The sequence below is a fragment of the Hypanus sabinus genome, chromosome 4 (assembly GCF_030144855.1).
Source record: "Hypanus sabinus isolate sHypSab1 chromosome 4, sHypSab1.hap1, whole genome shotgun sequence".
Lineage (NCBI taxonomy): Eukaryota > Metazoa > Chordata > Chondrichthyes > Myliobatiformes > Dasyatidae > Hypanus > Hypanus sabinus.
This window is the reverse complement of record NC_082709.1, coordinates 162971140-162996317: the sequence shown is the minus strand read 5'-3', so window position 1 is coordinate 162996317 and position 25178 is coordinate 162971140. Positions and strand designations below refer to the sequence as shown.

The 25178-nt window shown below is 39.0% G+C and overlaps 1 protein-coding gene across 1 annotated transcript in view; it reads right to left on the bottom strand.

Moving 5' to 3' along the window:
- The window catches only part of LOC132393438 (uncharacterized), a 52491-nt gene that overhangs the window by 21795 nt on the left and 5518 nt on the right, over positions 1-25178 (bottom strand). The window contains exon 2 of the mRNA XM_059968666.1: positions 11616-11956. Coding sequence (XP_059824649.1) covers positions 11616-11956 — 341 coding nt within the window. The remainder of the gene's footprint in view (positions 1-11615; positions 11957-25178) is intronic.

Genomic DNA, 25178 nt, shown 5'->3' with positions numbered 1-25178 from the left:
CTTGGCTCTGTACTCCCTAGTCGTTTGTCCAGATTAATAGTTAATCCTCTTGTTAGGCACACTTTGTGTATATGGGCTCCATTTAGGAAATTTTATGGTTTCCATGGTTTTTCCTTTTCTAGCCCTATCTTACATAATCACCTTTTTTTTTATCTATTACGTATGATTCAGCATTCCATGATTGGTATAGGAAGGGCATTAGACATTTTGAAGATCTTTTTATTGATAATCGCTTGGCTTCTTTTCAACAGCTCTCTGCCAAGTTCAATCTGCCCAATGCTCATTTTTTTAAGATATCTCCAAATTAGACACTTTATTAATCCTTTAACTCCTAACTTCCCTGAAATGCCTGAGAAAAATGTTATGGAGTTATTTCTTTCTATTAATCCACTAGGTAAAGGTTTAATATCATTTATTTGTGACAAATTAGCAGCCTTACAATGTGCCTCTGTGGATAAAATTAGAATGGCATGGGAGCATGATTTAAATATCTCCTTATCTGATGAGACTTGGGACTCCATTCTCAAATCGGTTAATTCAACCTCTCTTTGTGCTCGCCATTGCCTTTTACAGTTTAAGATTGTTCATAGAGCCCATATGTCTAAATCTAAATTATCTCTATTTTACCCTAATATTAGTCCTCTTTGTGATGAATGCAAAAGGGGCGAGGCCTCTCTCATTCATATGTACTGGTTTTGTCCTAGCTTGGAGAAATTTTGGAAAGATGTCTTCATAACATTAGCGTATATTCTGAATCACCACCTGGAACCTAACCCTTTAATTGCTTTGTTTGGTTTTTTTGCGTGAGACAGATTTACGTCTGAGTTCGACTAAGTGTTGAATATTATCTTTTGCTTCTCTCCTGGCTAGACGTTTAATCCTCCTTAGATGGAGAGATATTGCCCCGCCCACACATGCTCAATGGCTTAATGATATTATGTCCTGTTTAGACCTTGAAAAAATTCATTATTCAGTTCTTAATTCAGATATAAAGTTCCATAAGGTCTGGGGACCTTTTATTGAGTACTTTCATAACCTTCCTCTTAACTAAGGTTTTTTTCCTGGTCCCTTGCTTGCAGCTCCTTTCTTTTGGTAGTAGGCATTAATATCTTCTGTTGCCAAGTATATTTACAGTTTTGGGGCTTTGAATGTCCTGATTTATATTCTCTATATTGTGTTGTGGTTGGTCTGGAGCTTTTTATTTGTTGCAGGGCTTGGGGAGGATACTAATTTTACATGTCTTCAATTTGGGTGCTTTCTCAATTATTTTTTTTGTACCATATTATTGTATGTTTATTTTTGCACTGTATTAATGTCTTCATTTTGATCGGGGTTTTTTTACCTGTAGCGATGTAGAAAATGTATAAAAAAACTAAAAATATTAATATGTTTCAATCAGATCTCCTCTCCTCCTTCTAAATTACAGTGTATACAATCCCAGTTACTCCACTCTTTCAACATATGAAAGTCCCGTCATTCCGGGAATTAACCTTGTGAACCTACACTGCACTCCCTTAATAGCAAGAATGCCCTTCCTCAAATTTGGAGACCAAAACTGCACATATTACTCCAAGTGTGGTCTCACCAGGGCCCTGTACAACTGCAGAAGGACCTCTTTGCTCCTGTACTCAACTCCCCTTGTTATGAAGGCCAACATGCCATTAGCTTTCTTCACTGCCTGCTGTACCTGCATGCTACTTTCAGTGACTGTTGAACAAGGACACCAAGATCTCATTGTACTTCCCCTTTTCCTAACTTGACACCATTCAGATAGTAATCTGGCTTCCTGTTCTTGCCACCAAAGTGGATAACCTCACATTTATCCACATTAAACTGCATTTGCTATGCATCTGCCCACACATCCAACCTGTCCAAGTCACCCTGCATTCTCAAAACATCCTCCTCACATTTCACACTGCCACCCAGCTTTGTCTCATCTGCAAATTTGCTAATGTTACTTTTAATCCCTTCATCCAAGTCATTTATATTGTAAATAGCTGCGGTCCCAGTACCAAGTCTTGCGGTACCCCACTAGTCACTGCCTGCCATTCTGAAAGGGACCCGTTAATCCCTACTCTGTTTTCTGTCTGCCAACCGATTTTCTATCCATGTTAGTACCCTACCCCCAATACATATGCTCTAATTTTGCCCATGAATCTCCTATGTGGGACCTTAACAAAGGCTTTCTGAAAGTCCAGGTACACTACATCCAGTGGTATTTCCTGGTCCATTTTCATAGTTACATCCTCAATAAATTCCAGAAGATTAGTCAAGCATGATTTCCCCTTCGTAAATCCATGTTGACTTGGACTGATCCTGTTACTGCTATCCAAATGTGCTGTTATTTCATCTTTTATAATTGACTCCAGCATCTTCCCTACCACTGATGTCAGGCTAACTGCTCTATAATTCCCCATTTTCTCTCTCCCTCCCTTCTTATACATTCAGAACTGATTCTGAATATACAGAACACTGGGAAATGATTACCAATGAGTCCATGATTTCTAGAACCACCTCCTTAAGTACCCTGGGATGCAGACCATCAGGCCCTGGGGATTTATCAGCCTTCAGTCCTATGTCTATCCAACACCATTTTCTGCCAAATGTAAATTTCCTTCAGTTCTTCCATTATCCTAGGTCCTCTGGCCAACTTACATCTGGGAGTTTGGATCTGTCTTCACTAAGGAAGACACAAAGTACCTGTTCAACTCATCTGCCATTTCCTTGTTCCCCATAATAAATTCACCTGTTTCTGTCTTCAAAGGCCCAACTTTGGTCTTAACTAATTTTTTTTTCTTTCTTTCTAAATCTTTTTATTAATATTAGTAATATGGACAGAATACAGATGATATATTGATAAAGAAATTACCAACATACACATTCCATTACATATAAAAAACATACATAATAGTTACAATATAAATGAGTTTACCAAGACATAAGCCATAAGATATATGTATGGACATAGTAAATCTAAATATTTCATAATGTATAATATAAGAAAAAAAAACAAAAAAAATTTATATAATGCAGAACTAGCTAATCTAATCTAATAACTATAACTAATAAGTAATATAAAAGAAAAAAAACAAAAGAGAAGGAAAAAAAGCGGGCTGTTTATAATATCGTCACTTCCGGTCCTCTCAAAATACATAAGCTGAAAGCTGGGAAATCAAATGAACTTGGCACAGGGTCATATTACATCATATGAAAATGTTGAATAAATGGTCTCCATAACTTTTCAAATTTAATAGAAGTCTCAAAAGTACCACTTCTAAGTTTTTCTAAATTTAAACATAACATAGTTTGAGAGAACCAATTAAATACAGTGGGAGGATCAATTTCTTTCCAATTCAACAATATAGATCTTCTAGCCATCAGAATTAGAAATGCAATCATTCGACGGGCTGAAGAAGATAAATGCAGTGAATCTAACATTGGTAAACCAAAAATTGCGGTAATAGGATGAGGTTGTAAATCAATATTTAAAACCGCAGAAATAATATCAAAAATATCTTTCCAATATTTCTCCAAAAATGAACACGACCAAAACATGTGAGTTAAAGACGCAATTTCAGAATGACATCTATCACAAATAGGACTTATATGAGAGTAAAAATGAGCTAATTTATCCTTAGACATATGGGCCCTATGTACGACCTTAAATTGTATTAGTGAATGTTTGGCACATAACGATGATGTATTAACTAATTGAAGAATTCTATCCCAATTCTCACTAGAAATACTAAAACTAAGCTCTCTTTCCCAATCCTGTTTAGTCTTATAAAGAGGCTCTGAACGTATCTTCATAATTATATTATAAAGTTTTGAAATAAGCCCTTTTTGAAAAGGGTCTAATTCAAATAAACTCTCCAAAGTATCTGAAGGCACAAAATTTGGAAACGTAGAGAGTACAGAACTTAAAAAATGTCTAATCTGTAAATATCTAAAAAAATGAAATCTCAGCAAGTTATATTTGTTGGATAATTGTTCAAAAGACATGAAACAATTATCTAAAAATAAATCAGAAAATCTTAGTAATCCCTTAGTTTTCCAAGCTGAATAAGCTTGATCTATAATGGAAGGGTGAAAAAAACAATTAGATACAATAGGACTATTTAAAACGAATTGAGTCAACCCAAAAAATCTCCGAAATTGAAACCATATACGCAATGTATGTTTAACTATCGGGTTGTCAATTCTTTTCGGCAATTTAGAAAGAGCAAAAGGGAGAGAAGTCCCTAAAATAGAACCCAAAGCATAAGCTGATACCGATTTAGTTTCTAAACTCACCCAACAAGGGCCAAAAGATCCACCCCCATCTTTCAACCAACATAACAAATATCTAATATTAACTGCCCAATAGTAAAATCTGAAATTAGGTAATGCTAACCCACCTTCCTTTTTTGTCTTCTGTAAATATGTTTTACCTAACCTGGGATTTTTATACTGCCATATATATGAAGAAATTTTAGAGTCAACATTAGTAAAAAAAAGATTTCGGGATAAAAATTGGTATCGCTTGAAAAATATATAAAAACTCAGGTAAAATAACCATCTTAATAGCATTAATCCTACCTATTAGGGATAGCGACAAAGGTGACCACTTAGTAAACAAACCTTTAATCTGATCAATTAAGGGTAAAAAATTAAATCTAAACAAATCTTTATGATTTTTTTGTGATTTTGATCCCTAAATAAGTAAAAGAGTCATTAACTAATTTAAAGGGTAAATTTCCATAAATTGGGACCCATTTATTCAATGGAAACAATTCACTTTTATTAAGATTTAACTTATACCCAGAAAACTCACTAAATTGAGCCAATAATGATAAAACTGCTGGAATGGATTTCTCCGGGTTAGAAATGAATAGTAATAAATCATCTGCATACAAAGATAACTTATGAATATCTGTCCCACGATTAATACCCAAAATATCCTGTGATTGTCTGATGGCAATTGCCAAAGGTTCTAAGGCAATGTTAAATAGTTATGGACTAAGAGGACATCCCTGTCTAGTGCCCCGAAATAGGCGAAAAAAGGGAGATCTTTGATTATTGGTAACCACTGAGACTACTGGAGTATGATAAATCAATTTAATCCATGATATAAATATCGGACTAAAATTAAACTTCTCCAACACATTAAATAAGTAAGGCCATTCAACTCTGTCAAATGCTTTCTCTGCATCTAATGAAATCACGCATTCTGAAGTATCATGTGAGGGAGTATAAACAATATTCAACAATCTCCTAATGTTAAAAAAAAAAAAAAATTTTAATAAAGCCAGTTTGATCATCTGAAATAATTTTGGGTAATACCTTCTCCAATCTAGATGCCAGTAACTTAGAAAAAATCTTGGAGTCTACATTCAATACAGATATAGGTCTATAAGAAGCACAATTAGTAGGGTCTTTATCTTTCTTCAATATTAGAGAAATGGAAGCTCTATAAAAAGATTGTGGCAAATTCCCTAATCTAATGGCCTCCTCAAAAATCTTACCTAACCAAGGGGAAAGAGTAGCGGAAAAAAATTTAAAAAATTCAACTGTATAACCATCTGGACCCGGTGCTTTCCCAGAATTCATTGAGGAAATAGCCCCCTTAATTTCTACATCCATAATAGGAGTATCCAATATCAAAAGATCATCAGATGATAACCTTGGAAAATTTAATTTTCCAAGAAAATCAGACATGGTATTATAATCTTGAGGAAATTCAGATTGATACAGGGAGGTATAGAAATCTTGAAAGGCCTTATTTATCTCATCATGATTAACTGTCAGATTCCCATTCTGCTGACCAATCTTAGTGATTTGACGTTTAACCAGAGCATTCTTCAATTGACTAGCTAACAGTTTACCAGATTTATCACTATGTATATAAAAATCAGATTTAGTTTTCATTAATTGATTTTCAATCGAGGATGAACTATGTTCCATTTGAAGTTCAACCCTTTGTTTGTAAAGCTCCTTACTAGGAACAATCGAATATTTCTTATCAATCTCTTTAATTTTATCAACCAATAAAAGAGTTTCCATCTTGATACGTTTCCTCAAACCAACAGAATAAGAAATAATCTGTCCACGTATATAAGCTTTAAAAGTGTCCCAAAGTGTTCCGCAGGAAATATCATCTGTAGAATTAGTTGAGAAGAAGTCGTTGATCTGCTCCTCCATAAATTTTATAAAGTCAGAGTCTTGCAACAAGGTAGAGTCAAATCGCCATTGTCTAGCATTAGAAGCTGTATCCGTAAATTTCATAGAAAGTAATAACGGAGCATGATCAGAGATAGCTATAATATCATAGTTACAACCAATTACCAATGGAATAAAACAAGAGTCTACAAAAAAATGATCAATTCTTGAATAAGAGTGATAAACATGTGAGAAAAAAGAAAACTCTTTGTCATTAGGATACCGGAATCTCCAAATATCAAAAACTCCATTGTCAGTCAAAAAAGAGTTAATACAAGTGGCCGACTTATTAGGTAAAGTCTGAATAGATAAAGATTTATCCATCAGAGGATTTAAACAACAATTAAAGTCACCACCCATTATTAACTTATATTCATTTAGATTGGGTAAAGAAGTAAATAAAGACTTAAAAAAGTCAGGACAATCCACATTTGGAGCATAAACATTAACCAAAGCAACCTTTTTATTACAAAGTAAACCTGTAATTAACAAAAATCTGCCATTCGGATCCGAAAAAATATCATGTTGAACAAATGAAATAGAGGAGTCAATAAAAATTGAAACTCCTTTTACTTTAGCATTCGAATTTGCGTGATACTGTTGACCCCGCCAAAATCTAAAAAAACGAAATTTGTCCTCCCTCCTCACACGAGTTTCTTGTACAAAAATGATATGAGCATTAAGTCTTTGGAATACTTTGAAAATCTTCTTTCGTTTAATTGGATGATTTAAACCATTAGTATTCCAAGACACAAAATTAATGGTCTGAGCCATAATTCTATAATCAACCCTTTGGTATAGAAAGGGTTAACCAACTTATAAACTCATGCACCCCGAAGAGGAACAAAAGTAGTGAGAAGACCCGGAAGTGACGACAACACAGACATATTTGAAGTTCAAAAACAGCCCGAATAAAAAAACTAACACAAACTGGTACAAAAAAAATAGAATTAGAAAACAGACCATCCCCCCCACCCCCCCCCCCCCCGAGAAAAAGAGAAAAAGCCAAAATATGACTTAAAAAGAGAAAAAGTAAGACTAATCCTACCCCCATGTCAGCTGAAGAACACTCCATATAAAAAGGATATATATAAAAGAATCACCCCAACTTTAAAAATAAAATCGCTATAATAAAAACCATATTTCTAAGTATAGTTAGTTGTAAAAAGAATAAAAATATAATCACTAAAAAACAATTATAACTCGGGCTCTGGCCCAGACAAAACAAAAAATATTTAAGCTAAGATAAGCGATGCATTGTACGGAAGAAACGCGAAAAATATAAACATAATGCCATCTTAAGCAAAACCAAAAATCTTTTCCAAAAAACCACCATCTTAATCAAGGAAAAATTTACCTTCAAAGAATTAAAAATATACCTTCGAAGGAACAAAGTTAATAGACAAGTATGTAGTTAAATGATTAAAGTGTATAAGGCAAAACAATTAACATGATGCAAACACACTTTAACTTGAGTATAAAGTGTAGGATGAACCTACACCAATAACCAGATTTTAATTCTGGTTTAAGAGATCGAGAACCATCTTACACGATCAGAATCATTCATTTATTAAAGACTGGTGTCTGTAGCAGTAGGGAAGTTCTCCTCCAGATATTTTCTCGCTTCTGAAGTTGAAATGAAAACTTGTCGTGGAGCATTCGACGGAGAAATTCGAAGCTTCGCAGGGTATAGAAGCGCAGGTTTCAGATTTTTCTCATAACATTCAGCCATCAACGGTTTAAAAAGAAGCCTTCTTTTTAAAAGATCTGAACTAAAATCTTCGATCAGGCGGAAGCAAAAATCTTTGATTTTAATCATTCCTAGCCGACGAGCTGCTCTTATAAGTTGTTCTTTGTCATGTACATAATGGAACCGGACAATTACCACCGAAGGTTTGTCTGTAACACTCAGTGATCGACGCCGAATTCTATGTGCCCGATCCAATAAAGGAGGGTTATTCGGGAAAATTGTCGGAAACGCTTCTTTTAAAAGTTGAGCAAAATATTTCGAAGGGTCATCTTTTTCTATGCCGTCTGGAAGACCAAGTATACGTACGTTCTGTCTTCTGGAGCGATTCTCAAAATCGTCACTCTTGGCTTTAAGGGCTTCCATCAGCTTAATGGTCGAAGTTAAATCCTGTTGCAGTTTTCCAATAGTCAAATCTCGCTTCCGAGATTCTTCTTGCAGAGACGCAATAAGAGCTTGTTGCTGTTTAATTACTAAATCCGTCTTAACCATGTACTCTTGAAAAGCCTTTATATCTTCTTTAAAAAATTGTTGTAGTTCAGCAAATTTTTTATCCAAAACCTCCATAAACAATTCAAAAGTTAATTGTGTTTGTTGTGTCGGAGCCTGCTTTTTTCCGTTACCGTTCGGATTACGTCCGGGATCCCGTCCCTTAGACCTGAGAGACATTTCTGTTTGCATATCTTCAAAAGTTCACAACAAACTCTTGGCAGTAAATCCAAAAAAAAGATTAAAGAAACTTTCGGTATAGGTAAAAATAAGCTGAATAAGGGTGATCAAAGGTTAAAAAAAGTAAAGGTTATGGAGCGAATCCAAAACGGTACTCACTCCATGAGCGTCTCCAGCTGACCTTAACTAATTTTTTTTCTCTTCACAATACCCAAAGAAGCTTTTACTATCCTCCTTTATATTCTTGGCTAGCATACCTTCGCACCTCACCTTTTCTCCCTGTATTGTGTTTTTTAGTGATCTTGTTACTTTTAAAAAGATTCCCAATCCTCCGGCTTCCTGCTCATCTTTGTTATGTTATCTTATTTTTATACCATCCTTGACATGTGGTCAGCTGCGGTCACCCCTTACTCTCCTTAGAATCTTCCTTCCCCTTTGTAATGAACTGATCTTGCACCTTCTGTATTATTCCCAGAAATACCTGCCATTGGTGTTCTATTGTTGTGAATAAGGAACACAAATATATCAGAACAGATTAAAACTAGCAAAGCAAAGGAAGGTTTAATATAATCTCCTGGGCAAGGATCCTAACGTCTCCTGATCCCACTCCCGTCTCAGCTAAGATCCCAGGTGAGAACTCCTGCTCAGGTACCACCTCTCCTCATCACCTCCTTGCCTCACACGCTTCTGCTAACACTCGTCCTCCCCTCACTTCTCCAAGTCCCCCTCTTTCCACCACCTCACCTCCCAATTCCTCCAATTCACTGCCCTCTTCTGACCCCTTGCATGACCCGGTTGTATCCCCATCATCCCCATCCCCTGTCCCACCTGCTTCTCCCTGTGAGGCACAATGTCCTGTCCTCAGCACGGTCTCATCTTTGTTTTCCCTATTTCCATCCATTTCCCAGCACTCAAATACACGCAAGGGGGCTGGGGACAAGCATTACATCTGTCCCTATACCTTCTCCCTCCCCATCATCCAGGGCTCTAAACAACCCATGCAGGTGAGGCTGTCTTTCACAGGTGAATCCTGTGGATCGGCATATGGGAGGGAGATTGAAAGTGCTGATTATCATCGTATGAGGAATCCGGAGATCCATGAGCCAGTCCTCATCATGGGATCAGAGGTGAAGACAGTCAGCAACTTTAAAGTACACAGCATTATCATTTCAGAGGATCTTTCCATTACGAACAAAGCAGCGCCTCTACTTCCTTCAACACCAATGCCATTGAACAGAAAGCGTACAGAAAGTAATGGATACAGCCCAGTCTGTCACAGGTTCTCAATATTTATTAATATATATTTTTTAATAAACTCTTCTGTTTGTCAGATGTGTGCAGCTTTTCCCCAATTCTATTGTCCTCATTTTTTTTTCATTTATTACAAATACAAGAAAATGAATCTCAGGGTAATATATGGTGACATATGAACTTTGATAATAAATTTATATTAAACATCAACTTCGGTGTTACGTATGGCATCTGATGCTCCCATTGTCATTTCTTCTACATCAATGAGGATGGACGCAGATTGGGGGACAGCTTCACCAGCACTTTTGCCCCACCTGCCGGACAGGCAGGACCTCATGATGGTCAGCCATTTTAGTTCCATTTCCACACTGACATTTCTGAGCACAACCTCCTCTGTCAGGTGAGAGCAAATTAGAGAAACAGTACCTTGCATGCTGCTGGGAGAGCCTCCAATCTGGCAGCATGAATCGCAAGTTCTCAAGCTTCCATTAATCACTCCCCTCAATCTCTCTCCCCCTTTTTTTTCTTCTCTCTCTTCTAGTGACCTAATTGGCCTCCATAACTCCATACCTTGTCGCTCCTCCACACTCATCTGTTCATTATCCATACACTGCTCTCAATGGTCCTTATGAAGGGTCTAGGCCCAAAACATCAACTGTTCCTTTCTTCCCATGTATAGTTCCTAGCCTTCTGAGTTCCCCTAGCATTTGTATGTATTATGTATTTAAGGTGCATTCCACAGTTTGATGTTTAATATTCTGTATGTTTAAAGCTTGCTTTTGTGAAATGACTTGTTCTTTTTTTAAAAAAATCATAGGTTGGGTGTTTGATCATTCTTTAAATAGGTTGCATGATCGCTTTTTCTGTGGCAGCCTGTGGAAGAACAAACCTCAGTTGTACACAGCATGCATACTGTACTGTGGTAATAAATGTATATTGATACTTCAAAGCTTGATTTCGTACTTCACTGCATTTGTATTACTACATTTGGTGTTTTCTTCTAATTGAATTCAACATAGCAATAAGATTTTACGGAATGACAGAATAATGCCATTCAGGCTCCACTTAAGAGCAATTCACCTAGTCCCCAGTTAGTAATACTATCCAGTCTTTTCTCTATGGCCCATTAAATTCATTCCTTTTAGATACTTAACCAGCTCTTTATAGATCTCTGGAATTAAACCTCTATCTACTGCCCCTGACAGTGTATTCCAGATGCTAAACACACTGTATAAAATTCTTTCCTGTTAAGTTTACTTAGAAACAATACCCCAGTGATGAGTTAGCAGCGTTTATATTATGCTTTACATCACAGTTCCAGATACCCATCAACATTACAAATCTAAGTGCAAATCAGTTCTGAGCCAAGTGAGGAAAGAATATAAAGACATTAGATATGGTAATAATCATTTTGCCACATTAATTTTATCCATCATTCTGTTACATCAACTCAATTTTCATCCCATTTCACAACTCTTTACATTCCCAAAAATTAATCTAATAACCTCCATTTCATATATTAAGGGGTTCTTAAGAGAACACTTTCTTGTGAAGTACAACAATTGCAACGATTTTGTCTTAGTTATTTTTCTGGATAGCATTTTGAGTATTATGGTTTTCAGCTAATGGAAAAATATCTTTCAAGTCTACGAACACTGAAAATAAATCATCAAGAAATTCTAATAGTTCAGAGGCAAGAACATTAAAATCTCCACATGCAGCTAAATATCTTTTGATGCACATAAATTACCTGTGAAATTACCAACTCCGTGGCTGTTGCACCCTGTGGTGGATTCGGTATTTGTTCTTGCCTTCGCAGTTGCTCCTCTTGTCTCCTTGCCTCCTCCAGTTCTTCCATTGGTATTGGGTGCCGGAATTGCAGATTGGTTTCAGCTGTTGATGGGTCTCCGGTCATTTCTGTTATACTCCAATAGGTCAAAGCGTAATCAATAAGTTTCTGTTTGTCCAACGATGGAGAAAGTTCGAAACCTTGTTTATTTAGGTACTTTAATATTTCCTTATGCAGAACCTTCCTGCGTTTTAGGAGCTCTTCTGCACTTTGGCTGTGGTTCAGAATGATACCGATGAGGTCTGCAAGAAAGTTCAAGAATGTAATTTATATGTACGTAAATGCTTAAGTAAAATAAGAAATTGTGAGTAAAATAATTAATACACCAAGGTAAATACAAATGAGAAATTAAGCTGTTTCTCTACTACAACTAAAAATAAATAGTGATTCTGAGGGAGAAAAATGGCCACAGTTGCCCGGTTTACTGCCTCTTACTCAGGGGTTGAGGTTCAATCCTGACTTCCTCTGCTGTCCGTGCAGAGTCTGCACTGTGACCAAGTGGGTTTCTTCCTGGAGATGGATTTCCTTCCAAATTCCACGAGACTGGAAGGCTGATGGGCCACAGTAGTGAGTGGGTAAATGGAGGAACTTAGGAGCGGAAGGGAATGTGGGTGGTTTAAAATAGGATTAATGAGTGTAAATGGGTACTTGACAGACTTGAGGTGAAGATTTTTTTTCTTTTCTGCATGGCATCCATTATGCTTAATGACACAGATAGACATTTTAAAGCAACACACACAAGGAACTCAGCAGGTCAGGCAGTAGCTATGGAAAAGAGTAAACAGTCAGCATTTAGGGCTGAGACCCTTTATCACAATTGCAAAGGAGTAGGAGTGAAACAGACTATGAAGATAGAGGGAGGAGAGGAAAGAGATGAAACCAGGAGAGGGGGAGTGAAGAGCTGGGAAGTTGATTGGTGAAATAGATTAAGATTCAGAGTAAAGGGAATCTGATAGGAGACAACAGAAGATCTTGCAAGAGAGGGAAGGGGAGCAGCAGCAGAGGGAGGTGATTGCAGGTAAAGAGATAAATTGAGGAAGTGAAACAGGAATAGAGAATGGTGAAGCAGGGTGTAAGGCAATTACCAGAAGTTCAAGAAATCATGTTGGAGGCTATCCAGACAGAATATAAGGAGTTGCTCCTCCAACCAGCATGTGGCTTCATCGCTGCAGTGGAGGAGACCACAGACTGATATGTTGAAATGGGAATAAGTAGAATTGAAATGGGTAGCCACTAGGAGATCCAGCTTTTTGTGACCGACAGAGCAAAGGTGCTCAGTGAAGTCGTCTCCCAATCTACATCGGGTCTCACCAATATACAGGAGGCCATACCAGGAGCAGCAGATGCAGCATATGATCCCAACAGACCAACTGGTGAAGAGTCACCTCACCTGGAAGGACTGTTTGGGGCCCTGAATGATAATGAGGGAAGTGTCCTCCCTCTCATAATACTAACATACCATTTACCTTCCTGTTCTCCGATTACATCCACTGGCTTTCAGTGACGTGTGCACAAGGACACCTAGCTTCCTTTGAACATTAATACCATCCAATCTCTTGCTTGCCATTTACACAATACTGTATTTCTGTTTTGTGCACTAAAGTAAATGACCTCATGTGTTTTCCACATGATATTGCATACCCTCATCCAATTCATTCAGCTTGTCCACATCTCCCTCAATTCACTTTACTCCACCTCAGTACTCACAATACCACTATATTTTGTATTAATAGGAAAATTAGAAATTTGACATGACATTCAAGCCAAATTGCTCAGGTAGATTGTGAAAGGCTGGATTCCACATCTTTGCCTTATTCTGCTCGTCACAGACTGCTAATCTGAAGTGGTTCTGTTTATTCCCATCATTTGCTTTCTGTTTAATAATCAATATATTTCAGCATGATCCCTCCAATTCCATATTATCTACAGCTTTAACAACCCCCTGCACGGGACCATATCAAAATCTTCCAAGCAGCTACTAAATACACCATATTTGCTGGCTCCTGCTCATCTATTCTACTAAACATGTCCTCAAAGAATACTCCGGCATTTTTCTTCCCAAGATTCACATTAATTCTGCTCAATTCCATTATAGTTTATTTGGAAAACATTTAAACCATTAATATTCTTTATCGATTCATATATATACTGTTTCTGTATATTCCAACATGGTTGTATCTCCCATAAAATAGCTAAAAAAACTGATTCTGAATAGGGCATACACAAAATAAAACTTATGGTAAACTGCAGTGGTTATAATGATCTATCATGGCATCATGCATCCCACAGTGAGAATGACTTCAGACTGGGAATCTTTTTACTATCTGAATGCCCAGAGCATCGGGCTTCTTTTGAAAAGTCTTGAGAGACTATTTTATCCATGTTGAGCGTTCTTAGAGTCTTCTTTAATAAAGTAGGTTGGGAAAGGGGTGACTGCATATGCCACGGACAGAAGTGCAAAACCAGTCTTCACCTTCGCCAGATTTGTGGATCAGCTGTAAGTGGGTTCCTAATTTAAATATGCACGTTATAGTCTGCTTTCAGAGTTTCTCTTCTGCATCACTGAATACATAAATGAACTGAGCATTCACTGCAAATACATCCTTTCTGATAAATCCAATATATTGGGTTTAAAGCAGAAATGATAGCTTCTTGATTAGTAAAAGTGTCAAAGGTAATGTGGAGCAGGTAGGAGAATGGAGCTGAGAGGGATAATAAATCAGCCATTATGGAATAACAGAACAAACCTGATGTGCTGAAAAGCCAAATTCTACTCCCATGTCTCGTTACCTTCTTGAGATTTGTTCACTTGCAGGCAATTTCAGGAATAGAAGCAGAAAAGAAAGGTATGTTAAGAAATGGTTAAGAGAAACAGAAAGAAAAATAGCATCTACAATGATGAAAAAAAATTGATGGGCTCCAATTGCACCATTTCCAAAGTAATTTTTCAGGTTAGGAAAGGTATTCAGCACTAACATTTAACGCACTCACACCTAACTAATCATACCCTATATTTTCAACCCTATTTCATGGAATATAAACACAGGATACTGGTTAATTGGGACACATCAGGCTCAATACACTTTCATCCAATTAAGTGTCTGCACCAATTAGCTGAAGTTCCATGAAAATAGTTAAAAAGGTATAATAAAGCCAAACTAACATTTAACTAAAAATGTATTTAAATGAAATACAGAACAGATTAGAACTCTACAAATTCCACTACAGTTCTATGAAACTGTATTGGTTGCTAATAGCTATCACAAAGGAATTCATCCGACAAGTACGCTCATTTTATTGACTGTAAATAAAAAATCAGTGCAGACTGCATTGCATTCACTGCCTCCCTGCATAGTCAAAATAAAGCAAAACTCATTGTCAGCCCACGATACAAGCAAATGCAACTAACACTATTTTAAAATAGTTTGCTCTGGTGTCTAACAGCCACACAAGTGCACACGACTGATACTAGTTAGAAACTGTTCGACAACAGTCTCTGGCAGTTGCAAGGTACTAACTCTTTCTGAAGCTGGTGGAATGGGACTTAAGCACCTCTGGTTGTTGAGAATGAGAAGCATTCACTGAACGTTTTTGATGAAATACGCAATAGAGCAAGCTGAGCATCAGTAGATTTTGATTATTTGTTCATGTTCTATATATTTGTTTACATTTTCTATTTGCATGATTTATTCGTTTTCAGACACAGATGCTTACTTGTCTTTGTCCTGTGTGTTTCTGGTGAATTTTAGTATGTTTCTTTATTTTGTGGGAGTCTGCAAGAAGATGAATCTCAGTTGGATATGGTAGACATACTTTGAAAATAAATTTGCTTTGAACTTTGAACATTGTTTTGGAATAACATTTTCCTTGTGTCCTTCAGTTTCTGTCTATTATTAATTACACTTGAAGAGGTGTGGATTTGCTACCTTTGTCAACAATTCACTTCCTTTTCCCAACCATTAGCTGTTGTTCTCAACCAAGTTAACTACATTTTTCAACCACTGCAGCTCTTGTGGCGACTAGTATCCAAAAAACATCCAGGGTTTGGTCGAAGCTTGAGAAGAAACATTAATTATAAAGCAGCACAGTATGTGACAAGGCAAAGATGTAGAAAGGACGCAGAAGCTGTTGTGGATCTCTTGTACCTTCTGCCATTATCCTTTTAAGTGACAGTGGTGGCTTTATGAGATACTGTCAAAGGAGACCTGGTAAGTTGGGGGCAGTTCATTTTTCAGATGATACACATTAACTAACATTCAGTGGTCCAGAGATGGAGGAAGTGATTAGTGAAGGTACTATTTACTTTCATCAGGGAAGTGGCAAGTTTGCATCACATGCCTCAGCTGTATTGTTAATGCTGCAAAGGTTTTGGGAAGGTATTAGGCAAGTCATTCTCCACAGAATATCAACCTTCTGACTACCTCTTGTGGCCATATTCATTTGGCTAGCTCAGTTAAGTTTGCAAGATGTTGACGGTGAGGAATTTGGTGAAAGTAAGGGAGTTGGCTGACTGTTTTACTAGAAATGATCGGTGGCATTCACTTCTCTAATGGAAGTAGAATTTATGAATGGTGCTGAGGTTTTGTCGCAGGTGAGGAGTTGTGAATAAAACTGAACATGGTAGAATCACCATCTTATATCTGCATTTCTGGAAGGAAGGTCATTGATAAAATCAATTGAAGATTGTGGTCAATTCACTTTTCAATGAATATGTATTATTCTGTACGTTGGTTACTTGTCCGTCTGTAGTTTTTCATTGATTCTTTATATTTATTTGTTCTGTGAATTCCTACAAGGAAATACATCTTAGGATAGTATATAGTGAAATATACACACTTTAATAAATTTACTTTGAATTTTGAACTCTGATCTCTGTGTATAGAGGGTGTAGTGGAAAGTTACCATTTGAAAAACACGGGTAATTTGATCTGGAGCTTTCGGTCCTCCACCCCATCCCTCCCACTCAGCATAGCTCATTCTTGAGCTAAGGAAGGTACTACATCAGGGGTCGGCAACCCGCGGCTCCGGAGCCACATGCAACTCTTTCATCTCTGTGCTGCGGCTCCCTGTGGCTTTGGAAAATAAATGATGAGTATTTAATTAAAATGTATTTTATGTTAGTTTGTTAGTTTTTGAAATGTATTTCTAAATTTGAAGATTATGGTGATCTTGTACAATCTAAATAAAAGTTGTTTTTTGTCGCTATTAATATACGTCACCACTGCCAATGCCTGACAGCCGCCAGTGCGTGATTTTTTTAATTTTTCGATCCAAGGTAGGCTAACTATGGACAATTCTAAAAAAAGAAAAGTGACTGAAGAAAACAGAACGTTTAATGATACGTGGGCAGATTCATTTGCTTCCACTGCTGTCGAGACTGGTTTACCGGTATGCTTAATATGCAATGAGAAACTAGCAAACAAAAAGTCAAATGCCGCAAGACTTTTCCAGAATAAACACGCAGCCTTTGCTCAAAAATATCTGGATGGAGAAGAGAGAAAAAAAGCCGTTTCGGAACTGATGCGGAAGGTTGATCTGAGCAAAAATCATTTCAAGATGTTAATGAAGTCTGGAAAATCAACTACATATGCTAGTTTTGTAGCCGCTCAGGAAATAGTCAGGCACGGGAAGCAGTTTACAGATGATGAATATATAAAAGAATCTTTCATTAAGATTTCAGAACATCTATTCACGGACTTTAAAAACAAGAGTGAAATTGTGCAGAAAATCAGGGATATGCCCCTCTCTGCAAAGACTGTCAAAGACAGAACCATAAAAATGGCAGAAGACATCACAAGACAGCAAATTAAAGACATAAATTCAGCAGTGGCCTACTCGATTGCCTGTGCCGAGTCTAAAGACAAAGGTGATAATGAACAAATAGCGCTGTTCTGCCGATATGTAAACTCTGCCGGGCCACAGGAAGAAATTATTGAGTTGATACCTCTAATAGGCCAAACACATGGGTAGGACATCTGTGAGGCTGTCTTGAATTGTTTAAGAGCCAAAGAAATAAAGACCACCCACCTGGTGTCAGTAGCTACTGATGGGGCACCAAGTATGAGAGGAGCGCACAAGGGATTTGTGGCTTTACTGCAGAAGTCGCTGGACAGAAAGCTGCTGACCTTTCACAGCATCTTGCACCAAGAGGCACTGTGCGCTCAAACATTTCCTCCAGAATGCACAGAAGTAATCGATGTTGTCATTCAGAATTTCAATAAAATAATGGCAAGAAGTTTAAATCACCATCAATTCCGTTGATGACCTGCTGGAAAGCGCAGATTCTGCTCTCCTGCTGCACAACAAAGTCTGGTGGCTGTCCAGAGGGGAGGTGCTGAAACGCTTTGTCGCGTGTCTGGAAGAACTGAAAACTTCCCTGTGCAGCAAAGGCTCACCTTTCCTGAGCTGGAACAGCCAGAGTGGCTGGAAAAGCTACACTTCATGGTAGACATGACAGCGCACCTGAACCACGCTGAACACAGCTCCTCAGGGGAAAGGACGCACAGCCCTGCACATGTTGGAGGATGTTTTGGCGTTCGAGAGCAAGTTGACCGTGCTTGCCAGAGATTTACCGAAAGGCACGTTGTCTCACTTCCCCAATTTGAGAGAGTTCAAACAAGCTCACGACATGATAACTTTGGAATATTTACATTCTGCAATCATCGCAATGCAAACATCGTTTGGGAAACGCTTCTGTGAGTTCAGAGAGGAAAATACATTATTGTTGTTTCCCGGTCACTCCCCTCAGCATCGATCCATCCCTACTGAATACGACTGCATTGGCAGGTGTGAGTCAACCTGAGCTTGAGATGGAACTGGCCGACATAGCCGACAAAGACATATGGGTGTCCAAGTTTAGACGCTTGACGCAGACCTTGAAGATGTTGCCTGTCAGAAGGCCGTTCTTGCTCAGAATCACAAATGGAGTGATATTGAAAACCTCCCCAAATCGGACAAACTTGTGTTCGAAACATGGAATGCTATCCCCGACATTTATGTAGACATTAAAAAGTATGCACTTGGAGTCCTGTCGATCTTTGGATCCACATATGTATGTGAGCAGGTTTTCTACAACATGAACTTTATTAAAAACAAACATCACGCACGCCTCACAGATGACAGCTTGCGACCCTGTGTAAAGATGAAGGTGACGTCATACAGCCCTGATGTGCAGACGCTGTGCTCTGAGGTCCAGGAGCAGAAAACCCATTAACAAAGTATGATAAATATTTTAATTGCCTATTATTTTACATATATTCATATTTTTTCATTGTTCAGTGAAATAGTCCTTTTATTTTTCAGGTTGACAGCTGGCTGATGTTATTTTTGGTTTGCTGCTGGCGGACAATTTAAGTTCGGCGTTTTTCATAAATACAAGAAGGACTCAAATAGACATTGAGTATTTTACCTAAAAGTATCCTTCAACCCAAAGTCTTTTTTTCGGAATTCAAAATGTTTTTGTTGCATGCAGAAATGTAATTTCGTTTTCTCTGCAGGAGTTAATTGATTTCATAAATGTAACACATTATAGTTTGTTTATACATAGCATAATGGCAAAAAAGCATTGTATGCAATGTTATTTAATTTTAAATGTCAAACGGGTTTTGTGGCTCCCAGTGTTTTCTTTTCTGGGGGAAATGGGTCCAAATGGCTCTCAGTGGTAAAGGTTGCCGACCCCTGTACTACATAATAGATGGTAATGTGAATATTTCCATTTTACTTTAAACTGGTTGGAAATTATTTTGCCACATCAGTTGCGGGAACCATCATAACTCCATCTCTTTAAGGTTCATCTCTTTAATCTTGATTGCGTTTAGCATTAGCATATCTTGTGAAGCCATATTATTTCTTTCATGCACAGGACAGGGACATTTATTACTCACTACTAAATTGTTTACATGTTTTGCTCAGATACTGAGGGGAATTAAATATTAATCTCTTTATTGTGTACCTGGTATCACTGAAAGTTCCGACCATGTAGGAACAATAGGTTTCCTTTCCTGAAGGAGACAAGTGAAGAAATTTTGTGTTTGTCTCTGTACCCATGAAGTATATAAAGTCCATATTTATTAAATAATGCAATTTTAATTTCTAAGTTACCTATGTTGTAGTCAGATTCACCTTCTTAACAATGGATTTTGAATTCTAATTATTAGTCCAGCAGCTTAATTACAATCATACATGGTTTACAATTAAACCTGCCATGGAAATGTGCAGAACAGTATCTTAAATGCATTATTTCAACATGGACAAACCTAAATTTGGCTGACATATGCCAAGGCTTGTCTGCATATGCTTGTAAAGGTGAAACATCTGTTTGTTTGACACAATACATGTTGATGTAACATAGAAACCAATTTCATATTAGAAACAGAAAACCTATAGCACAATATAGGCCCTTCAGCCCACAATGCTGTGCCAAACATGTATGTACTTTAGAAATTACCAAAGATTACCCATAGCCCTCTACATATTTTTCTAAGCTCCATGTACCTGTCCAGGAGTCTCTTAAAAGACCCTATATCTGCCTCCACCACCATTGCCGGCCGCCCATTTCACAAACTCACCACTCTTGGCATAAAAAACTTATCCCTACTCCCCAGCACCTTAAAACTGTGCCCTCTCGTGCTAGCCATTTTAGCCCTGGAAAAAAACATCTGACTATCCACATGATCAATGCCTCTCATTATCTTGTACACCTCTATCAGGTCACCTCTCATCCTACGCCACATCAAGGAGAAAAGGCCAAGTTCACTCAACCTATTGTCAAAAGGCACGCTCCCCAAACCAGGCAACCTCCTCATAAATCTCTGCACCCTTTCTATAGTTCCTGCATCCTTCCTGTAGTGAGGTAACCAGAACTGAGCACAGTACTCCAAGTGTCTCCCTCCCCCTCTCCTAACACTTGGGTCATGAAAGCCAATGCACCATAAGCCTTCTTAACCCTAATGTGCAGTAGCTTTGAGTGTCCTATCGACTCAGACCCCAAGATCCCTCTGATCCTCCACACTGCCAAGAGCCTTACCATTAATACTATATTCTGTCATCATATTTGATCTACCAAAATGAACCACCTCACACTTATCCGAGTTGAACTCCATCTGCTTAGCCTAGTTTTTCATCCTATTGATGTCCCGCTGTAACCTGACAGCCCTTCACACTATCCACAACACACCCAACCTTTGTCATCAGCAAATTTACTAACCAAACCCTCCACTTCCTCATGCAGGTCATTTATGAAAATCATGGAGAAAGGGTCCCAGAACAGATCTGAGGCACACTACTGGTCACCAGCCTCCATGCAGAATATGACCTGTCTACAACCACTCTCCACCTTCTGTGGACAAGTCAATTCTGGATCCACAAAGCAAGGTTCCCATGCCTCCTTACTTTTTCCAATAAGCCTTGCATGGGGTAACTTATCAAATGCCTTGCTGAAATCCATATACACTACACCTACTGCTCTTCCATCATCGATGTGTTTAGTCACATCCTCAAAAAATTCAATCAGGATCATAAGGCATAGCCTGCCTTTGACAAAGCCATGTTGACTATTCCTAATCACATTATGTCTCTACAAATGTTCATAAATCTTGCCTTTCAGGAGCTTTTCCATTAACTTACCAACCACTAAAGTAAGACTCACTTGTCTACAATTTCCTGTGTTATCTCCACTCCCTTTCTTGAACAAAGAAACACCTGCAACCCTCCAATCCGCGGGAACCTCTCCTGTCCCCGTTGATGATGCAAAGGTCATCACAAGAAGCTCAGCAATCTCCTCTCTCACTTCCCACAGTAGCCTGGGGTACATCTCATCCAGTTCCAGTGACTTATCCAACTTGATGTTTTCCAAAAGCTCCAGCACATCCTCTTTCTTAATATCTATATGCTCAAGCTTTTCCATCTGCTGTAAGTCATCCCTACAATTGCCAAGATCCTGTTCCATAGAGAATACTGAAGCAAAGTAATCATTAAGTATTGCTGCTATCTCCTCTGGTTCCATATACTTTTCCACTGTCACACTTGATTGGTCCTATTCCCTCACGTCTTATGCTCTTGCTCTTCACATACTTGTAGAATGCCTTGGGGTTTTCCTTAATCCTGCTCGCCAAGGCCTTCTCATGACCCCTTCCGGCTCTCCTGATTTCATTAAGCTCCTTCCTGCTAGCCTTATAATCTTCTAGATCTCCATCACCTAGTTTTTTGACCTTTCATAAGCTTTTCTTTTCTTCTTGACTAGATGTTCAACAGCCTTTATACACCAAGATTCCTGTATCCTCCCATCTTTTCCCTGTCTCATTGGAATGTACCTATGCAGAATGCCACACAAATATCACCTGAACATTTGCCACATTTCTGCCACACATTTCCCCAAGAACATCTATTCCCAATTTATGCTTCCGTTCCTGCCTGATAGCTTCACATTTCCTCTACTCCAATTAAATGTTTCCCTAACTTGGCTGCTCCTATCCTTCTCCAATGCTATGGTAAAGAAGATAGAATTGTGATCACTATTTCCAAAATGCTCTCCCACTGAGATCTGACACCTGACCAGGTTCATTTCCCAATACCAGGCCAAGTACAGCCTCTCCTCTTGTAGGCTTAACTATATATTGTGTCAGAAAACCTTCCTGAACACACCAAACTCCACCCCATCTAAACCCCTTGCTCTATGGAGATGCCAATCAATATTTGGGAAATCAAAATCTCCCACCATGACAGCCCTGTTATTACACCTTTACAGAATCTGTCTCACAATCTGCTCCTCAATGTCACTGTTACGATTGGGTGGTCTATAAAAACACCCAGCACAGTCATTGACCCTTTCCTGTTCCTAACTCCCACCCAGACTTGGTAGACAATCCCTCCAGGACTTTTTTCTGCAGTGGTGACACCATCTCTGATCAGCAGTGCCACGCCCCACCTCTTTTGCCTCCCTCCCCATCCTTTCTGAAACATCGATAGCCTGGCACTCTAAGAAACCATTCCTGCCCCCAAGCCATCCAAATCTGTAACGGCCACGACATCATAGCTCCAAGTACTGATCCACGCTCTAAACTCATCTGCTTTGTTCATAATACTTCATGCATTAAAACAGACATTTCAAACCATCAGTGTGAGCACATCCCTTCTCTATCACCTGCCTATCCTCCCTCTCGCACTGTCTCTAAGCTTTCTCCATTTACTACCTTTGAGGTCTTGCCTCTCAACTTCCTTCCTAACTCCCTGTAGTCTGGTTTCAGGACCTCCTCCCTTGTCCTACCTATGTTGCTGGCACCAATATGTACCACAACCTCTGGCTGTTCACATTCCCATCTCAGGGTATCATGGACACGATCAGAAACATCCCAGACACTGGCGCCTGGGAGGCAAACAACCATCCGTGTTCCTTTCCTGCATCCATAGAATTGCTTAGCTGACCCCCTAACTATAGAGTCCCCTGTTACTGCAGCCTTCTTCCTTTCCCTACCCTTCTGTTGCTTCCCTCAGGTTGGCTGTCTCCCCACCCCCCCCCAACAGTACTCAAAGAGTACTTATTAAGGGAGATAGCCACAGGGGTACTCTCTAGTATCTGACTCTTGCCCTTCCCTCTCCTGTTACCCACTTATCTGTCTCCAGGCCCAGGTGTGACTACTTGCCTGTAGCTCCTCTCTATCACCTCACTTTCCCCGACCAGATGAAGGTCATCGAGCTGCAGCACCATTTCCCTAATGCGATCCCCAAGGAGCTGCAGCTCGACGCACCTAACGCAGATGTGGCTTTCCAGGAGGCTGGGAGCCTCCAAGACTTCCCACATCTGACACCCAGTACAGAACACCAGCCTCAGACATACTTCCTGTTTCTATTCTACACAGGTAGTCTACCTCACTGACTTGATTTCGCAAAGCCTGTTGAGCCGAAGCCCTCCTACTCTGATGTCCACTTCTTCCTTCGTCTTACAGCAGTTAGCACCCAGCTTAATGGAGCATTACCACCACCTTCTACTCTGGAGAGTGGATCAGACGATAGACTTGCATTCCAAATCCCTTCACCCATTCCCACACACACACACCCCCACCCTAATCTACATGTTATCCTTTCTTCTTGGGCCATCCAAGTACCCTATTCCTGCTTATCCATCATATCCTATATAAAACAACCCTGCATCCCTTATCAAAGCTAAAAGTACCCTGACCTGTGCTCTCACCCATACCCAGCAACCCTTCTAATGTGAATTCCTGCACCTCCAATTCTCATCATCTCTGTATCCCATACTTCCTGCAACTCAGAATTAGATGTTCTACTGACATTCCTCACACAATCCTGTCTGGTGTTTCCCTGTCATTTTCAATGTTTTGCTTAGTGCACAGTGCTCCAGCCTTAACCTAGTCCACACAGTTTCCTCTCTTCTGTATCCTCTGCCTAGCCTAGTACCTGTAACACTCGTGTTCGTTACAAATGCCTCCCTTTCCTCTGTCTCATGTTGCCCCATTTGGATGATTCTTTCCCAGATTATACTCTTGGCCTCTGCTTTGCTGATACGAATGTGCATTTCTATATTTTCTTTCTTTAATACCCTCTTTGCCAACTCATCCACCCTCATTCCCCTTCACTCCTATACGAGGTGGAACCCTTAGAAATTTAACCTAACCTCCCTGATTTGCAACTCTTGTGACTCACTGAAGGACTTCCAAAAAGTACAGTACATCTTGCTGGCTGTTTGAGTGAAAAGACCTTAATCTTGCTAGAACTGAGGATGAATCTGAGCACATCAACACTGACTAGTCCAGCTTTGTCCACCCATCGCAACGCAACCAACACTGCCAATTTCTCCACTGTATACACTCCTAGATGCTCTTCTGCTTATTCCAATTTCTTTTGCTGGTATAGCCACCCCAAACCCTGTCACTCCTATTTCAGGTTTCTTAGCACCATCTGTATAATCTGAGTATAACCACTATAATTTTCCATCACATGATATTTGGTAAGTGCATTTAACTCAGTTTTATATTTTCCTTTTCTTTTTACATCTAACAAATGCCAGTCTATGTCCGGCCATACAATCTTCCATGGAGCTACAACCAGATAAACAACTGAAGGACTTATCCTTGGATCAAACGCTCCATATGCTTTAGCAATATCGTTCCCTACCCGACTGAAGTTAACCCTCTGAAACTCCCCATTCTCCCAGCACTCCTTTTGCAGAGCGAGAAGCATTGTGCCCATGCAAATTAGCCCAGTAGTTTGCCATCAATTGCCCCCTTCTTAGCTTCAAAGGCATTACTCCCTTTTCTACCTGTAGGGCTGATACTGGTGATGTTTTAAAAGCCCCACTGCACACTCTCAAAGCCTGATTCTGAATCACATCCAGTTTCCTTACAAGAGACCCAACTGCTGATCCATATGCCACATTTTCATAGTCCAACACAGATCTTACTAAAGCCATATATATTCTCTTCAATGCTGAACAACTTGCTCCCCATT